Source organism: Canis aureus, chromosome 6, assembly GCF_053574225.1.
Source record: "Canis aureus isolate CA01 chromosome 6, VMU_Caureus_v.1.0, whole genome shotgun sequence".
NCBI classification, from domain to species: domain Eukaryota; kingdom Metazoa; phylum Chordata; class Mammalia; order Carnivora; family Canidae; genus Canis; species Canis aureus.
The window spans coordinates 24,541,849-24,561,145 of record NC_135616.1 but is presented as its reverse complement, the minus strand read 5'-3'; the positions used below and the strand labels follow the sequence as shown (position 1 = coordinate 24,561,145).

General features: G+C 36.1%; 1 protein-coding gene across 10 annotated transcripts in view; it reads left to right on the top strand.

Annotated features, from left to right (window-relative positions):
* CCDC178 (coiled-coil domain containing 178) overlaps window positions 1-19,297 on the top strand; it is a 421,095-nt gene that overhangs the window by 113,018 nt on the left and 288,780 nt on the right. For all 10 annotated transcript variants that reach the window (XR_013381334.1, XR_013381333.1, XM_077900386.1 and 7 more), the window contains 2 exons: window positions 11,460-11,555; window positions 11,705-11,841. Coding sequence is in view for 8 of the 10 variants with exons in the window: in XM_077900386.1 (XP_077756512.1) it covers window positions 11,460-11,555; window positions 11,705-11,841 (233 nt within the window). In the remaining 2 variants the exon portion in view is untranslated. The remainder of the gene's footprint in view (window positions 1-11,459; window positions 11,556-11,704; window positions 11,842-19,297) is intronic.

The following is a 19,297-nucleotide window of genomic DNA, read 5'->3' as shown; positions in this document are numbered from 1 at the left end:
GTGCTGCTACATATTACAGTGGGCAAACTAAATATATCCTTACTTGAGACATCTAGTTTTCTAGATGTTTAAAGGGGAACAACAGGTCAAAAGTAGAGAGTTAAAGTAACATCCTTTAAGTGTTCTGTTAATTCATAAGAATGATTGTATTTTGGGAATGAAATTTTTTAAAGATATTTATTTATTTATTTATTTATTTATTTATTTATTTATTTATTTATTTATGAGAGACACGGAGAGAGAGACAGACATAGGCAGAGAGAGAAGTGGGCTCCCTGTCCTTTAAGTCTTCTGTTAATTCATAAGAATGATTGTATTTGGAGAATGGATTTTTATTATTTAAGATTTTTATTTATTTATTCATGAGACACACACACACACACACACACACACACACACACACAGATGGGGGGAGCAGGCTCCATGCAGGATCACACCTGAGCCAAAGGCAGATGCTCAACCGCTGAGCCCCCAGGCGTCCCTTGGGAATAGAATTGTTAAACTTGATATCATGGAGTATATGCTGACTATTCACTGAGTGGCTGGGGGTGGGGTGGGTTCTGTGCCCATGAGTCTTTAACTAAGTTCAGATTGTCTAACCATTGTTCTGTATGTGTACTGTAGTTAATATTGCTATGTATTAAAGGATAAACAAGTCCTAATGCCTGAAGCCATATAAAAAGTAGGGATGGTTAAATAGTCGCTTTATAAGTGCCCTTTTGTTAGGTTTTAGAAAGGACTGTTTAGGGGGTGTCTGTTAATTCACTTCCTAAAGTTAGATGTCTTGCTTTACTTAGTCACTGAAATGGTGGAGGGGGCAGTGGAAGGGTGAAGGGAAGGACTTATAACTAGTATCTCCATATCTAGAAGACAGTTTTAGATTATAATTATAGATTATAGATAAGTCTTTGTAAAGTACCTGTATTTATTGTGGACAAGGGTCATTATTTGTAACATCTAAGCTTTTCAGATATCCTGAGGTGCAATGAAAGATAAAATGTACAGCTATTGAATTAACCAATTTATAGGTTTCTTTTTGTTATAATTGATAGGAAAGAAGCATCTTAGACATGGAATTGTTAAACTGTCTCTGAGAAATTTACATCAGGACTTGTTAGGTTGGCAGCAGAGGGGTGCAAGGAAGTATAGGGGGAGAGATGTATGTGAATGTGTTCATATTTACATTTAAATGATAACTGTTAATGTGTGTACATCTCTTTTGGCTGTACTATAGAAAGATACTAAGTGATTTAGTGGCAACATACCTCCTTGCTAATAGTATAGATTGGATAATGAATTCTTTGAGAAGCATTATACTTTGTGTACTCTGTTACTTTGTCTCATTTTTAATTGAACATGAAGGGAATGCAGTATTTTAATTGCAATTTTGCCACTATCTTTATAGAGAAGCCAGTTGCTATTTTTGTCTTTTATGACATTTTTTGTCACCAGGAAAGGCAGGATTACATTTTTTTCTTTCAGATTGAGTTGGTGTAGTCTATTCTTAGTTATCAAAATACTTGTAGTTTTGGGACTTTGAAATGATAAATATTCATGGTGTGTAAAAAACATATACATTGTATGATCTTAATTACATTAAAATGCTTAGTTGTATAGATACACACATGGGACCTAGAAGTCAAACTGTAAACTGTTTGTGAATATGGATGACTTTGTTCCTTGCTTTTGGGGTTTATAGTTTCTTTTTATGCACATACTAACTTTTAAAACGTAAATTAAAAAAAATCAAAAAAGCAACCATACATAATAATTCTTGGTGTTTGTGTTGTAAGTATAGAGAGTTTTCCATCCTTAGTATCATTTCTGATTTATTTATTCCTTAGAATAAAAATTCCTTGACTTTGTCTTAAACAGACATTATCTATGTTGTAAAAAGAGATAGATTTTGGAAATTTTCCAATAATTTGAGTCATATGGAGAGCTAAGAAAAGTTATTCCCATAATGATTTTGTATGCATCTGATGCCTTATGATTAACTTTTAGATAAAACTATTCATTGGATTTCTTATACTGTGAAGTATAAGTTCTCTTAGAGACAGTTCCTCTGTATTAAGTACTATAAATATTGGTTACTTTCATTAGTATTCTTTAAATGATAAAAATGCTATAAGGTTATAAATTCAATCATTTTCTAGTTGTAGGGGTGGCTTATATATATATATATGTTAGGGGAAAAGCCTATATTCTATGTCACTGCTAAAATTTTAGTTAATATATTTGGGTATAATTTATGACTATTAATCAATTTTAATTGAAATTCTTTTTTAATTCAAGTGAAGTGATTCACATATTTCTTAATCTAGAAGGAAACATAAGGATATTGCCCCTCAACTATTTCAGTGTAACCAAAGTTGAGAAGAGATTATTCATCTAAGACATATTTTGGACCTCTCCCCACTATCTAATAGGATACAGACACACACACATACGTACATATTCATAAACATATATAAACATATATAGGCTTTATACATATGTAAATATGCATATGTACATAACATATATATACATACATACGCACACACATATATACGAATGAATGAAGGAATGAATCCCTGGTATACATGAGGGACCCACAATGTTGTGATTTTTATATCAACAAAATGTTGCCTTGTGTACTAAAAGAGGCTGAGAGTATATAAAATAAAATAAACCTGTTGGATCTCATGATTATGCTGGCAGGAAGCAGGTTGATAAAATTGTCCCACTGCAAATATGTGCTATCTTTCATTAAAAGGGAAGAATGAGGGGATCCCTGGGTGGCTAAGTGGTTTAGCACCTGCGTTCAGCCCAGGGCGTGATCCTGGAGTCCCGGGATTGAGTCCCACATCAGGTTCCCTGCATGGAGCCTGCTTCACTGCCTGTGTCTCTGCCTGTGTCTCTCTGCCTCTCTCTCTCTCTCTCTCTCTCTCTCATGAATAAATGAATAAAATCTTAAAAAAAAGGGAAGAATTACTCAAATGGTGAAACCAAGAGCCCTGAAGGTGGTGGAACCAAGCATCGAGCAGGTGGATAAAATTCCACAGAGTGCAACTGAGAGCTATAGAAGATTATTCTTCCTCTTGGAAGAGGATAGAAAAAATCAGGGAAATGTAACAGAAGCTGGAGTCAAAGACACACAGAGCATGATAAGCACTCAACCAGCCATTGCTGACTTTAAAATGGAGTGGGCCATATAGAAAATGTGAAAGGAAAATGAATTCTACCTATAATCTTAATGAGATTAGCAGTGGCTCATTCCCTAGAGTCTCTATAGTGGAGCCCAGACCTGCTGAAAACTTCATTTCAGCTTTGAGACTCTAAACAGGGTATTTACTTAGTCCACTAGCATTCTGTCCTACAGAACTATGAAATAACAGGTATGTATTATTTTAAGCCCGTAAGATGATACCATTCTATTTGTTCAGTTCTTCTTTTGTTTCTTTTAGAAATTTTTTTCAAAAGATTTTCTCAATAGGGTCTCCATATTTTTGATAAGTTTATGCCTAATTAGTTATTTTGTTGCACTTTAATTGGAAGTTTTATCTTTCATTAATTCTCATAACTAGTTATGTTTGGGTATATGAAATCAATAATGCTAACTTATATTTTACTAATTTACTGATTTTTAAATTATTTATGGTAATTTTATCATTGTTTATTTTGGATTTTCCAAGGGTGCTATTATTTCAACTGTAAATATGGATATTATTATCCCTTTGCTATTTTTATGACTTTTAATTGTTAATCTCTTATATGATTACATTGGTTAATATATCCAGTACAATGTTAAATGGTAGTAGAGATCATTGGCATCCTTGCTGTGTTCTTCTCTTGGTGGGATTAGTGGTAGTTTTTTCCCTTAAATAAGAGTCTGACTTTAGGATTCAATGTGTATTTTGTAATGTTAAGAAAATATCAGTTTCAATTTATGGAGTATTTTTTTAAATTGGAAACAGTTGTCAAATTTTGTCAAGAGTCTTTTTAGCATCCAGGGAGATGCTCATGTCATATTGTCTCTTATATGTATAGAGAATTGTGTTGATGGGTTTCCTAATGTTGAACTTCACATTATTGTAATAAATCTTATTTGGTTAAAATATCTCATCCTTTCTTAGACACATTTCAATTTTCTTTTTTGCCCTCATCATTCAAACAGAGTATCTCTGATTTAGGTCAACAGTGATTTCCAAATTGCTAAGTCTAATCATTGTTTCTTTGTCCTTGTTTTAATTAACTTATATATAGCACTTAAAGTTGATTATACTCTTATCTCTGGAAATCTTTTCTCTTGGCATCTAACACAAGAGAACACATATTCTTACTTCTTCTTATTCTTTTGGAAACTTGCTCTCGGTTTCCTTCACTGGTTTTTCTATATTTCTCCAAACTCCACAAACATTTGAGAATTCCAGGGCTTAGTCTTTTAGAAAAAGCTTAATGTATATGTAACTGATGATTCAGTCTCCACTTAGATGTCTTGTTGGTATCTCGAGCTTACCTTTTCTAAAATTGAATTTTAGATATCCAACCTCTCTATAAACCTGAAGTTTCCCCTGTTCCAGTTAATGACATTCAGTCCATCTAGTTTTTCAGACTAAGGCAGTTGATATATGCATTGGAACTATGTATTAATTTATGTTGGGAATTGCTGGGCCAAAAAACCCATCTGTTCAATTTTAGTAGATAATGCCAAAATTTTTTCTAAGATAGTTATACATTTTTTTCTACTTAGACCATCATGTATGAGAGTTCCAGCCTCAGATTAACACCATCATCTAATATTGTCTTTTATTTATTTTTAATTATAGTTCTTTTGGAGGATTTATCCCACTGTGATTTTAAATTTTCATTTCTCCAATGAGTAGTATGGTTGAGAATCTTTAAAGCGCTTTATTTAAAATGCTGTTTTAGAGGCTGTCACAAAATCAGACTCAAATTTCTCCTCCATATTCTAGTTGTGACCTGCACATTACCCCCTTTTGGGATTCAGTTTTCTCATTTGAATAACAAGGTGTATATTAATTTAACATGTTAATAATCTACAAGAGACGACTTAGGGGTTAATGTGTTGATTAAAGGGGGAATATATATAGTGTCATTCATTTAGAAAAACATTTTATTCTTTACTTGATTTTAATAATTTTAAGTATTTAATTATATTTTGTGTTCAAATTTAATTTTTATTCAATATGCATGTCTAAAACATTGCCAATTATAAATCCCCTATATTACTAATTATTTACAATGTTGTATGAGTTCTCTTTTCAGTGACAGAGTATACAGAATGTTTTCCCACCTTGATTTTTTCATTATTTTATTTACAGCTATCCTCAGTAATTTCCATTCTATTAATGACTCACCCAGTTTATAAAACAGTGAGATAGTATAGACTAGGTGCTGCCTTTCTTAACTTAATTTTCTCCTAAATATTATTAAGTAGCATGTTCACTGAGGCTAATGGTATAAAAAAAAGATACAAAGATTTAGCTATTTATTTTAACACCTATTTCCTCCCCATATCTGATCTCACATGAAGTAGCCTATATTACCAGCACAGTATGTCATCTTGCACATATTTTTCTATGCTTCTGTAAATACGTTATTATATGTACTTGTACAATTTACTATTTGATTTTTAATTTAAAAAGAGGTTTTCGAATATACACTTAGTAAACTTGCCCTTTTACTTAAAAATGCATTGTGAAATTCCTCAAGGTTGTTAGATATAAGTCTAATGTACTTTTTAAAAAATATATATTTATGTATTTTAGAGACAGAGTGGGGGAGGGGCAAGAGAGAAGGAGAGGAAGAGAGAGAGACTCTCAGGCAAACTCCACACAGCATAGAGCCCTACAAGCAGAGCTTGATCTCCTGACCTTGAGATCATGATCTAAGCCAAAACCAAGAGTCCAGTACTTAACAGACTGAGCCACGCAGGTGTTCCTAATGTACTTTTTTAATATACAAGTATTATACACTATGAATTGCCATCATATCAGTAAGAGTACAGTGTAGAAAACAGAAATCCCTCTGTGTTAGGCAGAAAGGGATATAGAGATTTCGGCAAGTTTGCAAAGCTGGCAGAGTTATGTAGGCTGGACTTACAGGAATGTTTTTCAAATTGACCAATATAGGAACTATGACATCTGAGGCTGCCTCTAGATCTGTATTGAGCGTATGACTGCTGCATTGATCAGAAAGTGCAGATCTGGAAACTGTAGCCACTGCTGCTGATGCCAAAGTGCCTCAACATCCACAGCTAGCAGATGGACACCAAAATGCGACTATACAATATTCACATCTCTTGACCTTACTTGCCAATAGAGAGAAAACAAACAAAACTAATCTTAAGGAAAGCAGCCAAGAATCAGAAAGATGCCTTTTACCTCAGTTCTATTTTCCATAATATGCATGACTGTATCTCCAATTGGTTGAACTAATTTGCATCTTGAACACTTTCACAAATAGGAATAGAAACTGCCTTCCTTCCTGTCTTCCTGCCTTCTTTTCTGTTCTTTTTCTGTCGTGGGCTCTGATACATTAGGAAACACATTAGAAGGAGGTTGCAAAGGAGGTTCACTGAGCCATTAATTTTACTTTATTCATCTCAACAACTCAAAAGTATTAAAATTAATAACTTCATATATGTTGTTTTTAATGTGCTGGTTCTTTGTATGTGCTAGATTCTCAAAACTTGGATTGTTATGCCAGAACTAAGTGTATTTTTCAAGATAGATATTACTGAAATATGTTCTAAGAAGTTTGGTATGTATATTTGTGCATATGTATGTGTATCTGAGCAGTACAAATGTCTGATTTCTCATTTTTCCCAACAGTGTAGGTGTTTTAAAATTATACCAACTTAATTGGTTGGGTAAAGAAATGTTGGAGTAATTTTTGTTTTCCTGTCTGGAAGGGAAATAAATTCATTTTCATTTTCTTTTATTAGCCATTCAATCTTCCTCTTCTTTCTTTTTCTTACTTGCAAAGATTACTATTCATGACATACTACATAAGTTTAGATATTCCAATGACAAGCATTTTCAAAGTTACATGTTTAATATATTTTTTTAAAGATTTATTTATTTATTTATGATAGACAGAGAGAGAGAGAAGCAGAGACACAGGCAGAGGGAGAAGCAGGCTCCATCCCGGGAGCCTGACGTGGGATTCGATCCCGGGTCTCCAGGATCGCACCCTGGGCCAAAGGCAGGCGCTAAACCACTGCGCCACCCAGGGATCCCTATTATTTATATTAGGAAAGCAATTAGCACACAATGCTTTCATGTGTGATTCCATGGATTTTATTGATTAGGGCAGGGTTAACATAATAGTACTTATTCAAAAATTGCAAGTTGTAAGTATACTGTAGTACTTAAGATGTGCTCATGAACGTTTCATAACTTCACTTCCTGAAACTGCCAACAAATACCTGTCAGTGACATGGTAATACAGATCATTAATTTTGACCTTAAGGCACTGAATTTTCATGTTTATCTTTTACTCTTTTTATTGGGAAACGTGCTAGAAAATGTATTTCTGAAAGATTGACAATTATTTGACATATGAAATATGTATAATTTTAGGCATCAGAACTACCACATCTGATCTGGAAAGTACATTAGAAACTCATTGGTGGGGATCCTGGGTGGCGCAGCGGTTTGGCGCCTGCCTTTGGCCCAGGGCATGATCCTGGAGACCCGGGATCGAATCCCACATCGGGCTCCCGGTGCATGGAGCCTGCTTCTCCCTCTGCCTGTGTCTCTGCCTCTCTCTCTCTCTCTCTCTCTGTGACTATCATAAATAAATAAATAAATAAATAAATAAATAAATAAATAAATAAATAAATAAATGAATGAATGAATGAAACTCATTGGTGGGAGGGTAGCTCCTGGGTGGCTCAGTCAGTTAAGCATCTGCCTTCAGCCCAGGTCATGAACTCAGGGTTCTGACCTATGTTGGATTCCCTGCTTAGTGGGCTCCCTCTGTCTCTCACCCTGCTCATGCTGTCTCTCACTATCTTTTTTTTCTCTCAAATAAATAAAATCCTTTTTTTAAAAAAAGGGAAAGAAAAAGAAACAAACTGACTTGGGTCCTGTTTATGATTTTTGTACTCTGTAGATTCTGTCCTAGGTAAGTGGTTAAAAATATGGGTGTTTGAGGTATCTGGGTGGTTCAGCCTGTTAAGCTTCTGACTTTTTTTGTTTAAAAATTTATTTATTTATGAGAGACACAGAGAGAGGGGGCAGAGACATAGGCAGAGGGAGAAGCAGGCTCCGTGCAGGGAGCCCAATGTGGGACTCAATTTTGGATCCCCAGGATCATGGCCTGATGAAGGCAAAGCATCTCAAGCTTCTGACTCTTGATTTCAGCTTAGATCATGAACTCTGGGTCCTGAGATCCAGCCTCTTATCCAGCTCCAAAATGGTTGTAGAGCTTACTTAAGATTCCCTTTCTTCCTTTCCCTCTGATCCTCTCCCCCTGCTCAGACATGCATACTCTTCTCTCTCTCTCTTTCTCTCTAAAACAAAAGAAAACAAAACTATGGATGTTTAATTGTAGAAGTAGAGACACTAGTGAGGAATGTGATCAAATCAGTTACATGTCTTTAGATAGGTATGAAGACTAAATTAAAATATTTCCTAAAAATCCTTTACCAATGTTTACAAGCAGCAAAGAAAGATTAGTGTGGGAATAATTTGAATTTTATTAGAATTTTGGATTTTGTGAACTGGTGAAGAAAACAGATCTACTTTATTATATGTTCTAAGATTAGTCACAATGGTCATAATTAATAAATAATCCACAATTGTCATGTTAAAGCACAAAAAATAGCCTATAAAATTTTTTAAATAGATGCTGAAGTGTATGTACAGAATGACACAGAATGAGAGTGCTGAGACTTTAGAATTATGTTTTTAGGATTATAATTAACTTCAGAGTCCAGATCTGCTGAAGCAGTTAGTAAGACATTTATCAAGCCTGCTACCAGGTGACAGAGAGATTCAGGGATATAACAAACAAAATGATTCATTAAATGCCTATGTCAAATAACAATTCATCTTTTACTTATAGAGATTACCAAATATGTAAAGAAGTAATTATTATTTCTAGTATAAAAGTTGTTAAAATTCACTGTAAAGTGATGAATTCATTCATACTGTGAATTCTTTGCTAATGTGTACAGATAGAGAAAATTTAAATGTATTGATGACTTCTTGAGAAACAGCAGTAAGTCCTGAAATCCACGTTTTTGATTAAGCACATATGATGCTAATGCCATAGCCAGATGAAAGAAAATGATTAGTTACATATATTCAAAAAGTTGCCCAGAAAGGCAAATCTACCCACTGTTATACTCATGAATAGTCATATTCAAGCCATTGCAAAATGATGCAGGCATGTTAAGAGAAGTATTTCATTAAAGTTTAAAAATTATTCATCAAATCAGTTAAAACCGCCAAATACTCATTTGTGCTCTCAGACTTGTAAATGAATGATCATTATTCTGTAATATGTGCTTTTTAAGGAACTCACTCCCTATTAATTTATTTTAAAAAAGCTTCAACTATTCCTCGGTGAAAAATTCAGGCTTCTAGATGACTTTTATGACTGAGAACTACATTAAAAATTATGATATTTTACAAAGGTATTTTCTCAATCAAAAACTTTAAATGTCCTAATACAAATCGAATAGGTGAAGCACATATGAAGAAAAAACTGCAAAATTGAAGCCATAGAATATACTTTTTAATTATATCAAGGTGGGAATGTCTCATTGTCTAATTTGTTTACAACTTTATCTAAGGAATACACTCAAACTATGTTGCACTATCTAAAAAAACTTGACTGATAAATTTTTTCATGATTATTTCCCAAAGATAGTAATGAGTAGGTAAAAATGCTTGTACATCATTAGTAGTTGGACAGTTTCTGAAGAACAATTCTGAAAGATATTTCAAAGGCCTCTTGAAACTAAAACTCATAAAAAAAAACTTCGGGTTATATCTATAATATCCAGTTGTATGGGAAATTTATTAAATATACTGATAAATCATAATCATTGAACTCTTAAAATTATATTAATTGAAATATTTCTTTAATTACTATTCATAATTCTAAAAAACATTTAGTATTTTCTTGGTATGTTGAATACATTTAATACTACTAGTATTTTATTTTTATATTGTTTATTTCATAAATTGTTTTTATTTATTTTTAAAGTTGCTTCCCTTTATGGCATATGATACTGGATTTTTAACTTAAATAACAGTAGTTTCCTTTTTTAAAATGATTTTTAAATAAACGTGAGCTGCCTTAAGAAAAAACATTTTTAGAGAAAAATTTTAAATGCACAGTAGTACAGATGGTATGGTATGTAATAGTGTAAAATAACAAGTTTGAAATGGTTTGAGAAACAGTGTCCTGTTATATCCTTTGTCATTAATTTTTGGATCTGTTGCCTCTTAACAATGTTGGTTTTTTTTTTTTTAATTATAGAATTCAATGATTTTTAGTATATTGACAAACAACTATAATTTTGGGATAACTAACAGTATATTCTATTCAACCTTTATATGGCTTATCATTCTTTTCATGTGGTTTTTGATTCGAGCTTCTAAGTAAGAATTTGTTTTTATTTTCTATAGTTCTCTTTTACATTTAATTAATTCCCAAATATTTTGTATTTTTTTACCGAAGTTTTTAAGTATTGTGACAGTGTTTTTAAACAGATTATTACTGTTATGGTTAAAAGCTTCTAATTTCCTTATATCCAGCCATTTTACCAAAATCATTTATTGAAGTTTTAAATAAAATCTTCTGTTTTTCAAAGGGTTCAGTAATATCTAAAGTTGAAGGTGTATTACCTATTTATATTCGACTTTATAATTCTTTATTTTATTCAAATACATTTAAACTTTCACATAACATGATTAATAATAATGGTGATAAGAGAGAATCTAGCCTCATTCTTGAGCTCAGTGGGTATGTATTTAGCATTTTGATGTATTTTGATATTTTCTATTTTTTTTATATCTGTGTAGTTTTTCCTTGTACTAGTTTAAGTATTATTGAAACTAGATAGTGAATTTACCACATAGCTATTCTCTAGAGTGTTGACCATATTCATGTTATTTTTTCCTTTAATTTTTTAATGTGATGAATTATGATTTAAATTTTCTAATTTTTATCAATTCTTACAAAATAACAAATACCTTCTATTTTATTCTGATTAATTATTTGAGCACTATTAGGGTTGATTTTCTATATTCTATTCAGAATGTTGCTTCAATTTTTATAAGTGGCAACAACCTGTGGTATTATACTATTTTTTGTGTGTATTATACTATTTTAATCAACATTAAGTTATGGTAGCTACATGATTTGAATATATTTCTTACTTTACAAAAGAATGGCTAGCTTCATAATTCATTTATTTCTTCTGTATATTTTAGCTAGATGATTTGAAAAAAATTTATGATCAACTTGCTTGGAAGAGAAAAAGTTATGAAAAGGAGTATCTGGATGTACTTAATAATTATTATGCCTCAGTAAGTACACCTTTCCTTCCTTCCACCTAAAGTTCTATTCTCTATTCCTAAATACTAACTCAGAGAAGTAAAAATAATTTCGTTATATATGTTTTTTCTTTCTGAGATACAAAGCATGTATAAATGATTCTTTTATTCTTTTCTTAAAGAAAACATCATGGGATATTGAGCTTTCTAATGTTACAAAAGACTTTTCAGATATCTCAATTGCAAATGCTCAGTTGATAGAAGAAAACAGAAGACTTGGAATTGATATTGAAACTATAGCAGGTTTAATCAATGACAGGTAATTTTGCAAAGATAATTTTTATTTTGTTATATCCAATATGTTAAATATAGTATTATATTTATACATCTCTTCATTTTGTTCTCCTGGCATGGTATGGTGGTGTGTGTGTATCATTAGCTTAAATTTTGTTTATTTTTATTCATTTTGTATTGTTTTGTTTTTTAGGAGGGAGGAGAAGCAAATGGAGGGGAGGGAAAGAACCTTAAGTAGGCTCCATGCCCAGTGTGGAGCCTGACACAGGTCTCAATCTCACAACCCTGAGATCATGATCTGAGCTGAAATCAAGAGTTGGAAGCTTAACCAACTCAGCCACCCAAGTGTCCCTAGATGGTGCTTTTTAAGTTTCACTCTGAACCCCTTTAGAGATAGCAAAACAGTGAAAAAATTATCCAATAAAATAGTTTCATGCTCCTATCACCTCTTTTTGACATATCGTCTTATATCAAAGAAACTTAAATTAAAATATGCTTTTTAATAGTAAATTTATTTTTTATTGGTGTTCAGTTTGCCAACATATAGAATAACACCCAGTGCTCATCCTGTCAGGTGCCCCCCTCAGTGCCCGTCACCCAGTCACCCCCACCCCCTGCCCTCCTCCCCTTCCACCACCCCTAGTTCGTTTCCCAGATTTAGGAGTCTTCATGTTCTGTCTTCCTTTCTAATATTTCCTACCCATTTCTTCTCCCCTCCCTTCTATTCCCTTTCACTATTATTTATATTCCCCAAATGAATGAGACCATATAATGTTTGTCCTTCTCCTCCAGTTCCATCCATGTTGAAGCAAATGGTGGGTATTTGTCATTTCTAATGGCTGAGTAATATTCCATTGTATACATAAACCACATCTTCTTTATCCGCTCATCTTTCGATGGACACCGAGGCTCCTTCCACAGTTTGGCTATTGTGGACATTGCTGCTATAAACATCGGGGTGCAGGTGTCCCGGCGTTTCATTGCATCTGCATCTTTGGGGTACATCCCCAGCAGGGCAATTGCTGGGTCGTAGGACAGTCTATTTTTAACTCTTTGAGGAGCCTCCACACAGTTTTCCAGAGTGGCTGCACCATTTCACATTCCCACCAACAGTGTAAGAGGGTTCCCTTTTCTCTGCATCCTCTCCAACATTTGTGGTTTCCTGCCTTTTTAATTTTCCCCATTCTCACTGGTGTGAGGTGGTATCTCTGTGGTTTTGATTTGTATTTCCCTGATGGCAAGTGATGCGGAGCATTTTCTCATGTGCATGTTGGCCATGTCTATGTCTTCCTCTGTGAGATTTCTGTTCATGTCTTTTGCCCATTTCATGATTGGATTGATTGGATTGTTTGTTTCTTTGGTGTTGAGTTTAATAATAAGTTCTTTATAGATCTTGGAAACTAGCCCTTTATCTGATACGTCAGTTGCAAATATCTTCTCCCATTCTGTAGGTTGTCTTTTAGTTTTGTTGACTGTATCCTTTGCTGTGCAAAAGCTTCTTATCTTGATGAAGTCCCAATAGTTCATTTTTGCTTTTGTTTCTTTTGCCTTCGTGGATGTATCTTGCAAGAAGTTACTGTGGCTGAGTTCAAAAAGGGTGTCGCCTGGGTTCTCCTCTAGGATTTTGATGGAATCTTGTCTCACATTTAGATCTTTCATCCATTTTGAGTTTATCTTTGTGTATGGTGCAAGAGAGTGGTCTAGTTTCATTCTTCTGCATGTGGCTGTCCAATTTTCCCAGCACCATTTATTGAAGAGACTTTTTTCCAGTGGATAGTCTTTCCTCCTTTGTCGAATATTAGTTGACAATAAAGTTGAGGATCCACTTCTGGATTCTCTATTCTGTTCCATTGATCTATGTGTCTGTTTTTGTGCCAGTACCACACTGTCTTGATGACCACAGCTTTGTAATACAACCTGAAATCTGGCATTGTGATGCCCCCAGATATGTTTGTTTTTTTTTTAAATTCCCCTAGCTATTCAGGGTCTTTTCTGATTCCACACAAATCTTAAAATAATTTGTTTTAACTCTGAAGAAAATCCATGGTAATTTGATAGGGATTGCATTAAACATGTAAATTGCCCTGGGTAACATTGACATTTTCACAATATTCTGCCAATCCATGAGCATGGAATATTTTTCCATCTCTTTGTGTCTCCCTCAATTTTTTTCAGAAGTGTTCTATAGTTTTTAGGGTATAGATCCTTTACCTCTTTAGTTAGGTTTATTCCTAGGTATCTTATGCTTTTGGGTGAAATTGTAAATGGGATTGACTCCTTAATTTCTCTTTCTTCAGTCTCATTTTTAGTGTATAGAAATGCCACTGACTTCTGGGCATTGATTTTGTATCCTGCCACACTGCCAAATTGCTGTATGAGTTCTAGGAATCTTGGGGTGAGTCTTTTGGGTTTTCTATGTAGAGTATCATGTCATCGGTGAAGAGGGAGAGTTTGACTTCTTCTTTGCCAATTCGAATGCCTTTAATGTCTTTTTGTTGTCTGATTGCTGAGGCTAGGACTTCTAGTACTATGTTGAATAGCAGTGGTGAGAGTGGACATCCCTGTCTTGTTCCTGATCTTAAGGGAAAGGCTCCCAGTGCTTCCCCATTGAGAATTATATTTGCTGTGGGTTTTTCGTAGATGGCTTTTAAGATGTTGAGGAATGTTCCCTCTATCCCTACACTCTGAAGAGTTTTGATCAGGAATTGATGCTGTATTTTGTCAAATGCTTTCTCTGCCTCTATTGAGAGGATCATATGGTTCTTGGTTTTTCTCTTGCTGATATGATGAATCACATTGATTGTTTTACGAGTGTTGAACCAGCCTTGTGTCCCGGGAATAAATCCTACTTGGTCATGGTGAATAATTTTCTTAATGTACTGTTGTATCGTATTGGCTAGTATCTTGTTGAGAATTTTTGCATCCATGTTCATCAGGGATATTGGTCTATAATTTTCCTTTTTGGTGAGGTCTTTGGTTTTGGAATTAAGGTGATGCTGGCCTCATAGAACGAATTTGGAAGTACTCCATCTCTTTCTATCTTTCCAAACAGCTTTAGTAGAATAGGTATGGTTTCTTCTTTAAACGTTTGGTAGAATTCCCCTGGGAAGCCATCTGGCCCTGGACTTTTGTGTCTTGGGAGGTTTTTGATGACCACTTCAATTTCCTCCCTGGTTATTGGCCTGTCCAGGTTTTTTATTTCTTCCTGTTCCAGTTTTGGTAGTTTGTGGCTTTCCAGAAATGTGTCCATTTCTTCTAGATTGCCTAATTTATTGGCGTCTAGCTGTACATAATGTGTTTTTAAAATCGTTTGTATTTCCTTGGTGTTGGTAGTGATCTCTCCTTTCTCATTCATGATTTTATTAATTTGAGTCTTCTCTCTCTTCTTTTTAATAAGGCTGGCTAATGGTTTATCTATCTTATTAATTCTTTCAAAGAACCAACCAACCAACTTTTGTTGATCTGTTCCACAGTTCTTCTGGTCTGGATTTCGTTGAGTTCTGCTCGAATCTTTATTAACTCTCTTCTTCTGCTGGGTGTAGGATCTATTTGCTGTTTTTTCTCTAGCTCCTTTATGTGTAAGGTTAGCTTTTGTATTTGAGTTCTTTCCATTTTTTGGATGGATGCTTGTATTGCAATGTATTTCCCCCTCAGGACTGCTTTTGCTGTATCCCAAAGATTTTGAACGGTTGTATCTTCATTCTCTTTAGTTTCCATGAATCTTTTTAATTCTTCCTTAATTTCCTGGTTGACCCTTTCATCTTTTAGCAAGATGGTCCTTAACCTCCACGTGTTTGAGGTCCTTCCAAACTCCTTGTTGTGATTTAGTTCTAATTTCAAGGCCTTATGGTCTGAGAATATGCAGGGGATGATCCCAATCTTTTGGTATTGGTTAAGGCCTGATTTGTGACCCAGTATGTGGTCTATTCTGGAGAAAGTTCCATGTGCACTTGAGAAGAATGTGTATTAAGTTGAGTTTGGATGTAAAGTTCTGTAGATATCTTTGAAATCCATCTGGTCCAGTGTATCATTTAAAGCTCTCGTTTCTTTGGAGATGTTGTGTTTAGAACACCTATCTAGAAAGTGCTAGATTGAAGTCACCAAGTATAAGTGTATTATTATCTAATATGTCTTAATTTTGGTTATTAATTGGTTTAAATATTTGGCAGCTCCCACATTCAGGGCATATATATTGAGGATTGTTAAGTCCTCTTGTTGGATAGATCCTTTAAGTATGATATAGTGTCCCTCTTCATCTCTCACTACAGTCATCGGGGTAAATTTTAGTTTATCTGATATAAGGATGGCTACCCCTGCTTTCTTTTGAGGACCATTCGAGTGGTAAATGGTTCTCCAACCTTTTATTTTCAGGCTGTAGGTGTCCTTCTGTCTAAAATGAGTCTCTTGTAGACAGCAAATAGATGGGTTCTTCTTTTTTATCCAGTCTGACACCCTGTGCCTTTTGATGGGGTCATTAAGCCTGTTCACGTTCAGAGTTACTATTGAAAGATACGAGTTTAGTGTCATCATGATATCTATTCAGTCCCTGTGTTTGTGGATTGTTCCACTGAACTTCTTCTTAAAGGGGAATTTTGAGAGTCCGCCTTAAAATTTCTTGCAGAGCTGGTTTGGAGGTCACATATTCTTTCAGTTCCTGCCTATCTTGGAAGATCTTTATCTCTCCTTCCATTTTGAATGAGAGCCTTGCTGGATAAAGTATTCTTGGTTGCATGTTTTTCTCATTTAGAACCCTGAATATATCCTGCCAGCCCTTTCTGGCCTGACAGGTCTCTGTGGAGAGGTCTGCTGTTACCCTAATACTTATCCCCATAAAAGTCAGGGATTTCTTGTCTCTTGCTGCTTTAAGGATCTTCTCTTTATCTTTGGAATTTGCAAGCTTCACTATTAAATGTGAGGTGTTGAACGGTTTTTATTGATTTTAGGGGGGATCTCTCTATTTCCTGGATCTGAATGCCTGTTTCCCTTCCCAGATTAGGAAAGTTTTCAGCTATGATTTGTTCAAATACATATTCTGGCCCTCTGTCCCTTTTGGCGCCCTTTGGAACCCCAATTAAACGTAGGTTTTTCTTCCTCAGGCTGTCATTTCCCTTAATCTATCCTCATGGTCTTTTAATTGTTTGTCTCTTTTTTCCTCAGTTTCCCTCTTTGCCATCAACTTGTCTTCTATGTCACTCACTCGTTCTTCTACCTCGTTAACCCTCATCGTTAGGACTTCTAGTTTGGATTGCATCTCATTCAATTGATTTTTAATTTCTGCCTGGTTAGATCTAAATTCTGCGGTCATGAAGTCTCTTGAGTCCTTTATGCTTTTCTCTAGAGCCTCCAGTAGCTGTATAATAGTGCTTCTGAATTGGCTTTCTGACATTGAATTGTAATCCAGATTTTGTAACTCTGTGGGAGAGAGGACTGTTTCTGATTCTTTCTTTTGAGGTGAGGTTTTCCTTCTAGTCATTTTGCTCAGTGCAGAGTGGCCAAAAACAAGTTGTATTGGGAAAAGGAGAGAGAGGAGAGAAAGAAGGAAAGAAAAGAGAAAAAGAAAAAAGAAAGGAAACAAGAAAAAAAAAGAGAAGAAAAAGAGAAAGAAAAAGAAAGGAAAAAAAGGGTGGGGGAAGTAAACAGAAATCAAAAAGCAAAACAAAACAAAACAAACAAACAAACAAAAAAACCCACCACCAAAACAACAAAAAAAACACGGGGGAGTATCCTCTGATTCTCTATACTGTAAGTCCCTTGACTTCCCCTGGAACTTTCCAGTGCTGCTTGGTCAATAATTTGTTTTTCCCCCTGTCGTCTAGCTGGTCTTCTGGGGGAGGCGCCTGTTGTGCTGATTTTCAGGTGTTAGCGCTTGGGGGAGCTGCTCTGCCCCCTGCCTGGTGTAGGGTTCAGTGAGTAATGTTTATCCTGTTTATCCCGTGAGGCCACTGTGAGGCTCAGTGGGGTTGTTTACCCCGTGAGGCCCCAGGAGGAACAACCGGCAGTGGCAGCGGCATCTCTGGAGCCCTGGAGTCAGCTCCCGCAGTAACTGTGCAGAGCTCTCCGTCTGCAGGACCTGGAGGCTCCGGGGCGGGGCCGCTGACCTGCTCAGCTTGGGGCAGGAGCGTCCTTGCTGTCCTGGGCCCTCCCGGCCTCTGCCTGTCCCGGGGGGAGGCCGGATCCTGGGCTGTGTCCCCGGTGCCCTGTGCTCCCGGCCTATGCTGTTGGAATTGCGCTCCCAGCCGGGCAGCCCCCTCCACGGAGCCGCCGCCTGAGCCCCTCCGAGCTGCTCCCGGGGCCGCAGCCCCCTCCGCACGGAGCCTCTTCCTCTGCCCGAGCCCCTCCGAGCTGCTCCGGGTCCCGCCGTGCACGCTGCAGCCCTTAGGGAGCTCGGCGCACTCTCCCGGGGCGCAGGTGTCTGTTAGTGTCCCAGGGAGCCCGAGGACATCCCCGCCCTCCTGGGTCCTGCTCCACCTCCCCGCGAGCCCCTTTCCGCCCGGGAAGGTCGGTGCAGCTCCTGCTCCTCCGGGACGGGGCTCTCCTGTCCTGGGGACACTCGCCCCGGCCTCAGCCCGGCTCCTCGTGGGGCCCCTCCCCCTTGGAGGCCTTTGTTCCTTTATTTCTTTTTCCCCGTCTTCCTACCTTGATAGAAGCACGAACTCTTCTCACTGTAGCATTCCAGCTGTTCTCTCTTTAAATCTCAGGCCGAATTCGTAGATTTTCAGGATGATTTGAAGGTTATCTAGGTAATTTGGTGGGGACAGGTGACTTGGGGACCCTACTCTTCTGCCATCTTGCCCCTCCTCCTAAAATATGCTTAGTCAAGCTCTGGCTGTCCTTCAATTAATTCTTCCTAGTGACTACTAGTTTTCTTAGCACAGAAACCTACAGATTTTCTTGCTTCCTTTTTCTATTTCAATCTTCATATTCAACATGTTAAGAAAAAACTGTTCCACATGCTAATATCATTTTATCTGTCTCACTACTCCACCAGCACCCTGGTACAAGCTTACAGTGACTTCCAAAGCTAGTTTACTGCAGTCATTATGCTCCCTTTCTAAACTATTATCTACACTGTGGTAAGTTCTTCTTTCTGTCTGTTTCTCTCTCTTTCTCTCTCTCTCCTTCCGTCCCTCCCTCCATCCCTCCCTCCCTCTCTCTTTCTTTATTTCTTTGCTTTCTTTCTTTTTTTCTTTCATCTCTTTCTTTTTAACAGAAGTATGGTTGTTTTCTCTCCATACTTACATTAATGTTAACATTAATGCCTCCGTAACCTCTCCTTCAAGGCCCCTGAATAGGCAGACATGCTTGCCTCTGAAGTCTAATATCACACATGGTTTGCCCTTATTTCTAGGTCCAAATACAATGGCCTTACTGCATCTTCTCCCATTTACCATATATTCTCCGCCCATATTGCATTTTGGCTATGTTCTACTATATTCTATCTACATTTGCTACATGCAACTTCCATTTATTTTTCCTGTTCT